This window comes from Pomacea canaliculata, linkage group LG6 (assembly GCF_003073045.1).
Source record: "Pomacea canaliculata isolate SZHN2017 linkage group LG6, ASM307304v1, whole genome shotgun sequence".
NCBI lineage: Eukaryota > Metazoa > Mollusca > Gastropoda > Architaenioglossa > Ampullariidae > Pomacea > Pomacea canaliculata.
The window spans coordinates 15,210,130-15,224,585 of NC_037595.1; the positions used below are offsets into that span (position 1 = coordinate 15,210,130).

Genomic DNA, 14,456 nt, shown 5'->3' on the forward strand with positions numbered 1-14,456 from the left:
CATGCTTTATGCTTTGTCTGTATTGTGTCCCGGTCCACTCCAAGCTAGACTATGAATCCATCTATTTTGGGACTATGGATCCATCCACGGCTCTGCTCGGAAGTCCTACCTCAAAATTCTCGACCCTATTCACCATCAAGGGCTCCACATCTGTCTGGGTGCCTTCCGCACCACTCCTGTACAAAGTTTTACGCAGAAGCTAGTGAGCCTCCACTTTCTCTCGGTCATCTGAAACTCATGCTATCCTATCATTCTGGAAACCCTGCGTACCGTGCTGTTTTTTGGACTCAGCGTGCTTCCCTGTATACCATTTGTACCAAGGAGCAAATGCCATTATCACTCCATGGAGCACCTAACCTACAACAGGTAGAGTGTTTCCCTCTACTACCAGCTCCTCCTTGGACCCTTCCTGTTCCAGAGATTCATCTTGATCTTGCAGTCTTTAAAAAAAGGGGGACACTAATGACCTTGTTTTTCTCCAGCCATTTCATGAACTCCTTTCTGCTTATCCTGGATTCTGTTCTATCTTTACAGTTGGTTTAAAGTCCCAAGTAGTGGCCCTGTTGCTGCGGTGGCAGTTCCATCCTGCCAACCGCAACAGGCTGCTTCTATTTTCACTGTGGAACTTCAAGCCATCTTGCTTGCCTTGTTCACTGCTCTTCGAAGCAAAACTTTTTGATTATTTCAGACTTTCTTTCTGCCCTCCAAGCTCTCCTTTCCAATGATTTTGACCACTCTCTGGTGGTCCAGTTTAATACAGTTCATGCAGCACTCATTCATTATAACAAGGCCATTGTTTTTATTTGGGCGCAATGTTCAAGCAGACCAGGCTCCCAAGGCTGCATGTCAGTCCCTGGCAAATTGCAGTTGCTGGTAACATCAGACTGTTAACCTTTCTTCTTGGCCTATGTTCAGTCCTTATGGCAACGCCACTGGGACACTGGGCCTAAATAAATTACATGTGGCCCCTCCCCGTCTTTCCGACTGGCTACCTTCGTGCCATCCTGTGAGGCGGGAGGAGGTGGTTCTTGCTAGATTAAAGTTAGGACACACCTATGTCACTTAGGGACACCTCTTATGAGGTGAACCCTCACCAGTTTGTCCAAGGTGTAGGGGAAGATTTAGTGTGATTCATGTTATGATTGTTTGTCCTGGGCTCCAGATTATCCGGTGACAATTTTTTACAAGCATTCTTTGTTTTCCTTGTTCAGGTCCATCCTGTTGGCAGCAGTCTTTACATTTTTAAGGAGGATAGGACTTTATCATCAGATTTCAGGAATTTTATGTCACGATAACTGTTTGTCTTATGGTTTTTCGGTGGCCTTTTGGGGTTTCACCACTCGTTTTTACACTTTGCTCACTCTTTTATATATTATTTACTTTTTGCGTTGGTCTTTTAAAGAATGTTATGGTTATGTCATTCTGGGGGTTTTGTCCCTAGACTTTTAAAGCTAAGATTACTTTTTGTTGCCGTGATATAGCCTCAGTTGCTGGCACAGTGTTCACTGTTCAGCGAAGGGATGGAACTCTCATGTTTAATTAATAAAATCAAAATAGATATTTAAAAGATATGGCCTCTTGCTCTTCCGCTAGCTGCTTTTTGGACTGCTTGACCTTACAACATTTAGAAAAAGGCAGTAGAAGTGACCTTATCTTTCTTCACTCCCAGGAAATTCTTTCAGACAATCTTAGCTTCTTATTTGTCTTTACATGTGACTCTGAAGTTCATTATGGTTCAACTTGGTAATTCCATCGTTCTTTGAAGAACTTAATACCGTTTTGTTAGCCTTTTGGTGTGCTCAACCAGAGCAAAACTTCAAAGTCATTAGAGACTTCTTGTCTGCTCTCCAATTTTTTTTTTTTCCTGTTGTTTTGACCATACTCTCATGGTCCAGCTTCATACCATTCACATGGCTCTTCTTCATTATAATAAGGCGATTGTCTTCATTTGAGCATTGCTGGGATTCCAGGCAAAGTTTGAGCAGACTAGGCTGCCAAGACTGCTTGCCAGTCTTCTGGTCTTTTGCAGTTACTGGTTTCATTCAACTGTATTCTTGTACCCAATGGGCCAAGATATTGCATGCCATTTCTATATGTCTTTTGGATCAACACATCCTTGCCATTCTGTGTGGCAGGTAAAACTGAAGTAGTACCTAGTAGACTTAGGATGGGACACACCTGTGCTACTCATTCCCACCTTTCACATAACGAACCAACACCAGTTTGCCCATGTTGTCCAGGATACTTGACTGTTTAATTATCTGTCTGGCATCTAGAGCGTTTACATGCAGTTCTTTTTTTTTTTTTTTTTACAGCCAGCTCACAGTTGTTCACTCCACTGGCAGCTAATTTTTCATTTTGAAAGAAAGTAAATCTCTGACATCAAATTTGAGGTTTTAATTTAATTCATAGCCTTTTTCTTTAATAATAGCATTTTTAGAGGCCATAGCACATTTTCAAACATGCTATTTTTATATTGTTTTTCTCTTTAGTTCTAATTGTGGTTATATTCATGTGTCACCTGGAAGTCATTGTTATATTATCACTTCTGAGTTAAATGTAGATTGTCGGCATATAATCACTATTTTTTATCATTATTTGACAGCAAGAGAGTGCTTTCCCTTTTGGGGTTAAAAAAATCACTTTACAAAATTTACTCAGTTCTTTTTTTCTTAAGAAATGTTAATATCAGTATGTATATTTTAGCTAAATACATCCTGCATGTGACTTACAAAACTCACTCTTTCCTCTAGCTAGGGGAGGTAAGGAGTACAACTTTTACAAATTTCTTTTGCAAAGTTAACCATACACTATTTTAAAGACCATACCAAAAGCACATCGTGCTTCAAAGACTCTATTAGTAGCACAGGCTCCCTGATATAAGAAATGCAAAGAAAAAAGCATTTTTGAGAAAAATATAAAAGTTAGTTAGAAAAATGTCACTTAACGATGTAACATGTTGGCTTACTTGAACTACTTCAAATGTGTTCTTTTTGTGAGAATAACAAGAGCCACCACTGCTATATGAGAGCTTGAAGTCAGACAATGGTTATGGTGCGCATGACCACTCACTAGCCTCAAGGCATGCCCTGCCTTTATTCTGATAATTGTGAACTGGCAAAGCACACACACACAATCAGGCGTACAAGCTTTGATACAGTCGGACCTTGATAAGTCGACCTTCCCTAAGTCAAAAACCTCCCTATATCGAATTAATTGCTACTTCCCAGCCAAATACCTGCACCTATTACACCATTTTCCCTAACTCAAAAACTTTGTAAGTCGAATTTTTTGCCGGGTCCCTTTGAGTTCAACTTATCGAGGTCCGACTGTATTTTGGGAAATAGCTTGAAACATGTCAAAGGTGCAACTTCTATAATTAAGGGGGAAAAAATGAAACGTTTCAAGTATACAGGTAGTCCTCGGGTTACGACAGTCTCGAGTTACTTCGTTTCGTGGTTACCACGCTTTATACAACGCTCATTCCGACTTACGAGGCTTAGTGTCGTACACTGTTTATTACTGTTACAGCGCTTACAGAACTTACAGTACAGTATTTCATTATTAAACGTACTGTACTGCACACTATTTTACTGTACTTATTGATAATTATGTGGGGTACTGTGTTAGGATAGGTGTTTGGATAGGCTAAGTGTTTGCAGTACTGTACTGTTACTATGGTACAGTACTGTATGAACGTATGATCCGACTTACGTCGAAATTCGGTTTACGACACCGCGTAAGAACAGATCGACGTCGTAAGTCGAGGACTTCCTATACATTGTTTTTGCAAGTAACTCTAATTGGTCAGATTTTTTTTTTTCACACAAAGAGATTATCATTATTACCTATTTACACCCAGTGTCTTTGTAAGAATATAAAATATGTATATTTACAGATGTTGCAGGTTTAAAATTTTTTAATTTTTCCTTTGCTGATGCTGCAGAAAAGTGTCTATTGCTTCAAAACGTTACAGATATCTGACATTTATTCGGTCTATGTGGAGAAGCTGTTCAGATTTTCTGAATTACAGAAAAGAGGTTTTCTATACAGTCTTTGTTTAGTCCGCTAGTCTGGAGGAATTCAGTCTTGTTCCTTTTTCCACGATGGTCCTAAAGTTGAAGCAGGCTTTCTAGAGCAATTTTCTGTCCCATCATACATGATGAATTGTTTTTAAGTATTGACAACCATGACAAAGTTTCATGCAAAAATATGACCTGACTTTTCCTAGATGGAATCACACATTGCTAAGGATATTGAATGCATTTACAGTAAATCAATGCATTCAACAAAGAAAGCAGTCACATAGGTCTCTTCTGATAACACTCCTAAAGTTCCCATCATTGATATGCCAGCTCACTGTGTGATAGAACCTGAGAAGCAAGCTTAACCCATAGGGCTGAAAAACCTGGTGACTTTAAGTGTTTTTCTGTGAGGCTTGGAGCCATTCTGATGCAGTTAGCTATTCATTCTGAAAAAATCTTGTATATATTTCAGTGGATTCAGTACATCAAAGATGGTTGGAACTGCTCACCAGGTCAGCCAGCAGTGTTTGTTAATGAAATAGCTTGGTTCAAAATGATCAGAGCAGAAAGCACAGTTTTCATGCAAGTACAATGCCTGCTGTCCCAACAGATTGCTTCGCTGGCACTTCTGTATCCACTTCTTACATCTATGGAAATGACAACACAAGACTCATGAAACTGCTAAGCAGCAGCATATATTGAAACTTTTGAAATATGCAGATGACATGGCCCTTGTGGGCTGCCTGAAAGATGAGCAGTCCCTGTCACAGTACCTGGCCTGCGTGGGGGAACTGGAGGAGTGGTTTGACCGCAGCTTTCTGGAGCTGAACGTTGAAAAAACGGTGGAGATGGCCTTTGGAAGAGCATACGAAGGAAGAGATAGCACAACTCCTCTCTCCCCACTAATCCAAATCAAAGGACAGCAGGTGCAGAGGGCTGCTGTGTTCAGGTACCTTGGTACAGTGATCAACGAGAAGCTCTCCTTTAATGATCACGTGAACCAAGTGTACAAAAAGGCCCAGCAACGGCTGTACCTTCTGAAGAGACTCCGCAGCTTCAACGTCAGCTCTGGGGTGATGGAGACTGTGTACAGGTCTCTTGTTGAGAGCATCATCTCATTTAACATCGCTGCCTGGTATGGTCACCTCCTCGTCAAAGACAAGGCAAGGCTGGCCAGAGTCATACACCAGGCAAATAAAATTATTGGTGTATCACAGCTGCCACTTTCTGACTTGTACCTTCATGCAGTCAGAAAGATGGCACATAACATCATTTCGGACCTAACGCACCCTCTCATCCCAACTTCCAGCTGTTGCCCTCAGGCAGGCACTATAAAGTGCTGCGTGTATGGAAAGCTGCCTACCAGAGGTCCTTTGTGCCAGCAACCATCACCATCCTAAATAAAGGCACAAGGACTCAGGAGGAATCAAACACAGTCTGAAGAGAAGAGGGTGCTGACATCCATTATAAGCCATCACCTTGTTGAATGTGCACTCCCTTTCGAACAAACAAGATGAGCTCTCTGCGCTCAATCTAAATAATTAATGAAATGCAGGGATTTCTGGCCAATAGATGACATAGAAGACAATTTGTAATGTTGTTTGCCTGCAGGTGATGAACAGATAGTAGTTATTATGTGTGCGTTAAATGTCTGTATGAGTATGAATGCCTGCCCGTGTGAGCAAAAGAAAAATTTCTGTCTTGGGTCTCCTCGACAGACAATAAAGTCTGATTTGATTTGATATGTGGCAAAACCAAAAAGAAATGCAAATCTGCTAAAGAAAGGAAATTCGCTTTTCTCCATATTTCAGAAAAGAGAACAATCAAAAACCTTTAGTTTGAGAGTTGTGACAACTTGGCACAGCTCACCATGTACCACCAGGCATCCTCCCGTAAACTGATACTCATAACTGGGGTGTGGCTGCGGTCACATCTGGGTCAGCATGGCTTTACTATCCTGCCGAAGTGGTCGCTCTTGTTATCTTCTTTGGTTGAACTAGATGATTATTTTGCAGCCTGAGAGTTAGGACAGAATTCAAATTTACCATTTGACTTGCTTTTTCCTTTAAGCTTTTTGCCAGCATCTATTCACCTTTTATAACATTCGATAAAATAATAGCACAGCAGTCAGTGCGACCATGTCTGTGTTTTTAATGTCTGGTCATGAGATGTTATTTCTAACGTACATTAGCAGTATATTATTACATTAGCAGTATATGTTTATATTAATGGTATTGGACAACGAAATCTTTCATTTTTGGGAAAGGGGATGACTAACAAATAATAGCTATCATAACTCTAGATCAAAGTAGCACTACTTTCCCATTCTCCAGCAGGATTCTGTGTCTTTTTCACCAAATATTTTTTAATTGGTGCAATAAGATACTGTAATTTTCAAAACAGATATACAGAGTAGATTACAGTACTTATTCACATCAGTACAATATGCAAACCATCAGTAAGGTCTTTTAAGAAGCATAGATGTTGCACCATCACTGACAATTATTTTTAGATATGTTCTGAGTTTTACGTTTCATTAAGCAGAAAAGTATGATTTTTGTTTTTACAGGTAATTTCAGGTGATACTATAGTCCTTAGAGGTCAGCCCAAAGGAGGACCACCTCCAGAAAAGACTGTCTGTCTGTCAAACATCCAGGCTCCAAAACTAGCCCGGAGGGCAAATCCAAACACCTCTGGATCAGTTGAAACAAAAGATGAGGTACTGTTTACTCTTGGAAATTATTTCACCTTTAAAAATGTTGTGGGCAATATGTATCATGTCTTTCTGACTGGCTTTTCTAATATGATTTGAATTTCATTTTTAACCATAAAATATAAAGTTCAAGATATTTGTTATATTGCATAAAATAAATAGGTAAAAGGATCAAATGAATAATAACACAGATGTGTTAGTTATTTTCAGCCTCAGTGACTATTAGAAAGGTTGGGGGTATGACCTCCACCTTTTTCTTTTTACGTATGGTGATTTGTGAAAAATAGAACATCTAATATGCAGCAATGTCTTAGAAATGGAAGATTCTTAAAATCACTTCTTTTTTTTTTTTCTGGAAATTGCGTGTGGCCAGATTGTAAGACCAGAAAACTTCCAGAGCGATTTAGTCGTTTCGGTGTCTTGCAATCTAACCAAGATCAATAACAGTAATTTTGATTGCTCATTTGAGTGTGTATACACATTATTTGCATTTAGAAGTTTCTAGCTCTTTGTCTGGTTTAGAAAAAAAGTAGGAATCTCTATGTCTGGAAATTTCCTAAACATGCTTTCGTTTAAAAGTGCTGGTTTATCGTATGACACTTTTTTTTTTTAAAACACTGACTTGTATTACTACTCCATTCTCTATTTTTGCTAATACCGAGCATGCTGACAACAAATATGAAATCAATCTGTCTTGTATTTCATAGTCTAGACATTTTTTTTCTATGTGGTTTTATAAAGAATCACTTAGAATATGGAGGACATGATGAATCTCCATAATATACATTAATCTCAAAATGGACAAAAGTTATTTTCCAAAGATGGTTGTCAAATTTCAGGGCCCTGTTTGCCTTAAATGGGTAACCTTTAAGAAGACAGGAAATCTCTACAGCCTTATATTCTTTTTCTCACCTTCTGCCTCTAAATGCATTAATCAATCCAGGTTGGGTACAAACAAGTAAAGGCTAACCTCTTCATATCCACCCTGGGCCACCTTGTCTGCTTTGACAGGGATGCATGTGTTTGCAAAGAGTATATATAAGGGATAATTTTTTATTTTGAGAGGGTTACAACACTATAGCACGTGATGTAAATGTTCAACATAAAAAGGGCTTGGTCCAAGCTATTCAATTGCTGTAGACCAGTTTAAGGAGCTACACAAAGGGAAAAGTTGGAGTCTGCTAAGGAAAACCAGAGATCCATCTAAATGTTGTGCGACTTGAGATAACAGAGTTTAAAGTACCCGGATGTGACGCTCTCTTAGGATGGCAGTTGTGTGGTGGACATAAACCAAAGAATCACGGCAGCAGTGGCTAGGCTGAACAAGGTCTGGGACAGCAGGAGTATAAACTTTAAGATAAAGTTCAAGCTATGCAAGTCTTTGGTCATTCTGTTATGCTTTATGACTGCAAAACATGGGCCCTGTTGACCAAAGGAGAGAGGGTGAAATGCTTTTGGAGACTGCTGACATGTCACAATGTCACAGGCATGTATCTCACAACACACAGGCATGCGTAAGACATGTTCTTTCATTCAACAACTCCAGACAGATCTGCCTGTGCAGCTCCTGTCTAAATTTAATAATACATTGAACTGCATTGTCATTAAAGCATCCACTCCATCCCCACAACACTTATGGTGGTCCAGTTTCGGGTTGGCTGCCCTGGGTTCATCTCTTGTCTCTGGCACTCTGTTCTTTGCATGTGGCATCTGTTTACAGGACTGGATGCCTTGCCTTAGCTGCTTTCTCTGCATCAAACATTAATCCTCCCAAAATAAAATTCGCTTACAAGAACTTTAAAACTAGCCCTTTTTTTGAAGGCAGCCTCCTCTGATGATTTCCGAAGATTACATCAGACATGTCAGCCATGTTATTTATCTTTGTACTTTGTGTTAAAATATTATGTACTGCCAATTTCTAATCCTGTTGTGCTTGATAAATTAAATTTCAATCAAATTAACCTAAGATTAATTTTAAAAACTTCATCTTTTGGCAGACAGGCTGGTCCAAAAACATCCGCGGGTCATACTTTACCCACCCCTGTTCTAGAACCTTCCTAACAACTCACGCAGTCCCTGACATTTTCTCCATTTTCATGTGCAGCACAAAATGTCCGCAGTTGACAGGCTGTCTGTATTTAGCTTGTTTTATTATTATGTCCTAACCTTGACATCACTCTCAATCTCCTACAGGAAACAGAAAACAAATTTGTTTGCAAAACGAATGCTGTCCTTGTGGTTTCTAGAAACCTCCGCTCACCACTGTCAAGCAATAAAGATTGGTTCAGTTCGGACATTTTGTTTGACACGACACACTACCCAAGACAGTCATTCAGGGGTGTGTGGAGGAAGGAAGCCAATGGAGCAAAGATAAAAAACATGGCAGTTGATCAACATCTAGGAGTGGATAGGCTGCCAGATGGGATGTAAAACTCAACCAACCAACCATGAAATTGTTTTACGTGCTTGTAACTGTTAATGCTTAAAAGAGTCTTTGCTGTTTGTGGTTTTGAAAACAAAATGTGTACTTGAATTGCGCAGCATCACGACCAAGATAGGACGCACTCTCTGCTCTGACCAGTAATGATAAATGAATGTTAGGTAGCAGACAATGGATCGTGTGATACGTGTAGGCACTCAAAACAACATACAAGAGCAGAATGTAAATGCAATGGATAAAGGTATAAAAGGATATAGATACTATAAACAGTGTAGAGATGGAGTAGTTACATAATGGTTCACATGACAGACAATATGACAAAAGGAGTTATGAATAGTAGTTCAGGGATAATTCTCAGCGATAACATTTGAATGTAGCCTTCAAGTCAAGTGGCAAAGGTGATGTGAAAGAGAGTTCACTGCTTAGCAGCACGGAGAGTGTCCGTTGTCTCTGTGTGACTGCCTTTGTGGGAGGAATGAATAGAATGCAGGAAGCTGATGAGGAGCAAAGGTTTTGAGCAGGAGTGTGAACAGTCAAGATTTCAGTAGAGAGGGGAGGCCATCAAAGAATCCATAGCATAGAGTTGAGAGCTTGTAGTCTATGTTGGAACCTTCAGTAAGAGGACATTTATCGTGTAGGGACAGATTGTTACTGAATGAGGATTCTTCCTCCACTAGCTCTGCTTTAGCTAGCAATGTCACTTTAAAAATATTCTTGACCAGAAAGCTTTTCTTGATTGACTAAACTGCTTTTCCTTTTTTTCAAACTGGGATGCGTGATGACATTTGTACTTGCTTATCTTTGCTGGATGTGTACTTATCATGTTTAATTACGATTAGTATCTCAGACATGCTTAATATTAGCAGTTTAAAAAAATAGAGATTTTAACATTTTTTTATTAGCCCTATGCCTGGGAGGCTCGTGAGTTCCTACGGAAAAAAGTTATAGGACGGGAGGTTGCATTTTATTTGGAGTACAAGGTTCCTGGTACTGGCAGAGAATATGGTGTCGTTTTTCTTGGAAAAGGTGAGATTTCACATTCATTTATTTCACACGTAATAATAATAAACATGTGATTTAAATAATGCATACTTGTGCTCATAAGGCACATGCTTTTAGCGCTTAAGGCAAGAATGAGACTTTGGCAACATATAAAGGATGCAGGATAAACAACAATATTAATAACTAATAAAAGACAAATATAGAAAATGAAATCAGGTAACAAGAACTGGGGGTTGGGAGGTGTTGAAGAAGGGATAGCATTGTGTAGACTTTGTTGGAAGTAATGCTCAATGAAGAGGTGTGCATTTAAAGGATTTTACGGTTGGTAGGTGGTGGATATGGAAGGGGGGAGAATTCCATTGTTTTGCACTGTAATTAAAATTTTTGTGACAGTATGTTGTTGTTCTGGTGACAGTTATAGTTAGGAGGATATGGTCCTTAGACAAAGCTTAGTTGTCTGGCTGGGATTGTTTTCTTTTGTGGGGGGGGGGGGAGAGAAGAGGAGTTCAGAAAAATAGGGCAGCAGTCTGCAAAGAAATTAAAACACATCTTGGACAGTTTGTTCTGAATGTCTGATGGGTATCTATTTCTGAACATTTTCTTCCTGTCCATTCTGCATTTTTATTGGGTTAAAAGACACCTGTGTACTTTTGTAATATAGAAGACATTTACATTTTATTTTGCTAGAGAGGTGATTCAAAAACTTGTAAATTAGTAGACTTTTTCTGTGGATCTTGAAAAATGCTGCCTTTGTGATAATTCTACAACAACTGTGGATGCTGCTTTTGTGAAAAATGCATCTCATTGGCAACTGCCATAGTTATTAAAAAAGTCACAAAATGTTATTTTTTATGAGAGTGATATATATGTCATTTATGATATTTATATTCCAGCAGAACATGCACTACAGCTGGCACAAATTGTGGTTACAGGTGTCTGAAAAATTTTGAATGCAAGGAGGATGGCTGCCTTAGCTTTAAGAAGAACCATTGCACTCTCGACCATTTCAGAACATTTAATAGAGATTCTTGTGTTTGTAAAGAGCCTGCTTCACATATATTTTATGATTTGTGTCCTGTATTCACCCCCAGAATTGCCAGACACAGTCACATCCCCACATTCATGTGCTACAACCCACAGTGTCACAAATGGATGTTTTTCAACACATTCAAGACCATTTTGCGTTCTTTAAGTAAGGAACACAACAGTTGCCTTAGGCTGCCTACAAATTATGGCTTTAACCATTACATTACTGAGGTTTTTTGCAGATGTTTCCCAGTACCAGGCCTTCTAATAGCAAGGAGTTGCAAATATCAGCCTTTTTGGCTGATTTCTGTAGGATTAAGGTCACCTTTTTTTTTTTAAATTTGCTGTAACTTCTGAACTCTATCATCAATTGTAAAATTGTTTTCTGTCTGTTAATTTAGAAGACCTTTGTTTAATTCAGCTTTTGTAGTTACTTATTATGATATAAAATAGCATAATAGATTAAATTACGTGCATTTCTTTCAAAGTACTTATTTGCAAAATTTTGAAAAATTTTAATCTACTTTGGCAGGAAAACTAAACATCGGGGTTGTCAGAAGCTAGCAGAATTATTGGCAAATAAAAATAAAAAAGATAGCTCTTTGTTCAAAAGATATATTTGTTTTAGTGTCAAGATTTACATCCCTCAGGCAGCTGTCATTGGCAGCTTGCAGCATCTACACTTTCACTTGTCAGATATACATACACTTTGCTGTTAGCATTGACAATAGAAAGAGATAGACTTAGTCTCATCTATATCAAAAATGTTTGTTTATATTTGCATCATTAAATCTTTATTTATATTCAAGAAAAGGTACCTTTTCTGGTCCGCACCCAGACTGTTCTTTGCGGTGAGAGGAGGTAGTGTTATGTGTGATACTTTTGTCACGTTCCTAGTCCATGTTTTCATTACCGTCAGCATGGCCAGCATATTCTTTCCTACTTAAAGAATCACACAGGAGAGTCTGCTGCAGAGCACATGCTAACACAAAAGGAGTAACATGGTGAGCCTGTAGCATTCGTTAAGTTTTCCCCAGCGCCTGATGTACAAAGCCAGTGTGCTGATCGACGAGAATCAACGGCAGTAGTCTACCTGCAAATTGACATGTGTTCATGTCATGTGCTTGTAGTCAAAACTGCATGTACTCCAAAAGGACATACACATCTTGACAATACAAGCAAAAGGTTTAATTAAATAAAACGAATCAAAACAAAAGCCATGCACACCCAAAAGCAGTATGATACATATTCATATATATGATACATATACATTTATACATATAGCAGTCATTTCTCTCCAATTACTATCCCGACAGTCTGTTCAGATAAAGCCGTTTCACCTCACCTTTCTCAAATCCTACAGCAAGTACTGGTCAGGTGAGAAAAAGGTTTCTTTGTTGGGATAGTCAGCACTGCCTGTGATCTCCACCCTGCCTAGCTGTCAGTTAGCAATTAGGGAAGACTGGTGTAGATCTGTAGGGGTTGTCTCCTACCTCCCCGGTAAAAACTATTTGAAAAACTGCCCAGAAGTTCCACCTTTAAGCATTACTCCTAACAACATCCACACAATGCTAGTCCTTTTTCACACCCTTCCCCACTTTTCCCTTATTGCTACTACCCTACTGTCCGCCTTTGCAAAATCACAGTACTCACAGTCCTTGTATTTTCTGTATTTGTCTTTTATTTGTAATCAGTACTGATGTTTATCCTTCCTTTGTTCTGTCCCTTGTCTCGTTCTTAATTTGTGTTATGAACATGCCCCCTTATTATTATTATATATTAAACACAATAGATAAAGTAGGGCACTATGGCATGCATATGTACACTAAATATAAAAAAAAAAATTGTGCAAATTTAGTGCATGTCTCAATCCTGACTAAGGTGACCAGACGTTTCGGGGGCGAAAGCGGGACACGTGCCGATGATGGTGTCGTTACCGTCAAAGAACGCCGAAAAAAGTGATTTTTAAAGACAACCAGGACATTTGATGGACTTGCCAGAAAGACAGAAAGCGGGACATGGGGCGTCCTGCCCGATGAGCAGGCGGGACACGAGGTCAAAAGCGGGACTGTCCCGCCTAAAGCGGGACGTCTGGTCACCTTAATCCTGACAATATTGAGTGTCAATTTGAGTGTCAATGAACATTGTATTTTTTTAGCCTTTAATTAGTAGCTATTATTTCTTGATTTACAGACAGAGACGGTGAAAATATAACAGAAGCTTTAGTTGCAGAAGGGCTTGTTGATGTTCGTCGAATGGGTCTTAAGAAAGATGAGTAAGTAGTCATGTTACAACCCATTCATTTATATGTCTCAGTCTTTTAAGTAAATAAATATTGTATGTTTCTGTGCTTTTCTTTTTCTCTTTTAGGATCATGAAGGATAAATATGAATTCCCATGAGGTAGGGAAGATGGTAGCCAAGTGATTAGAGCACTGATGCCTAAAGAGAGAGGTGCACTAGTTCAATACTAGTATGGTGCGGCAAACTGACCCCATTTGTCTCAGCTATCAGGGTACCTGACTCCGCAGAGGGCTGGGGGAGGTAAAGCAGCAAGGAAGAGGAAATGGGCACTGCCCTCACATAAAGCTTACCCTGAGAAAAGAGAGGTCTTTAACATATCACACCCCAACAACCAGAAAAAGTTTAGGGGGACAGCCTTTACCTTTAGCTTACCCATTAACTCCTGGTGATCCACTTGCAACCCACAGCCAGTGGCTTGCCTTGCTTAAGAGGTCACGTTAAACACAGGTACAGTGCTTTTATAATTCGCAAACAGTTAACAGTACAGAAACAAAAAAAGCTCTTTCTAATGCTGAATCATTTCTCTCCAAGTTACATCCTTTTATTTAAATTAAACAACAGAATTTCGTGTCATTTAACTACCGCAACTCCTTTCTGGTGTAGCTACAAAAAAAAAGAGGGGGGTGGGCCAAGCGAGATGATGCTTGCCAATTTCCCAATAGGTTTTCTGAACCATCATAAAGTACATTTTTTGTGGTTGCCCTTATTTTCATTCACATGGATTATTTCAGTCTACAAAAGTGACATTTCTACTACGTTATTTAAAGTCAATTACCAGAATGTACTGTGACCCCAGTTCAGAAATACTTTTTGAAAAGTCAGTGGAGGGTATGCTGCTTTTTGTGCATTTTTCAATAGCATACTATGGCCTAAAGGTAAAGCAGTTTGGTTTATCTTATATTTATTGTTAGCACACATTTTAAATTACATTTTTTATGACAAATATT

At 39.1% G+C, this 14,456-nt stretch overlaps 1 protein-coding gene across 3 annotated transcripts in view; it reads left to right on the forward strand.

Moving 5' to 3' along the window:
- LOC112567036 (staphylococcal nuclease domain-containing protein 1-like) overlaps positions 1-14,456 on the forward strand; it is an 87,869-nt gene that overhangs the window by 2,287 nt on the left and 71,126 nt on the right. Inside the window, exons 2-4 of one of the 3 annotated variants that reach the window (XM_025243497.1) lie at positions 6,595-6,744; positions 10,081-10,204; positions 13,400-13,481. In XM_025243497.1, the coding sequence (XP_025099282.1) occupies positions 6,595-6,744; positions 10,081-10,204; positions 13,400-13,481 (356 nt within the window). Of the gene's footprint in view, positions 1-6,594; positions 6,745-9,264; positions 9,420-9,763; positions 9,794-10,080; positions 10,205-13,399; positions 13,482-14,456 lie in introns of those variants that run through there. The other 2 variants (XM_025243498.1, XM_025243499.1) reach the window with 2 other exon arrangements.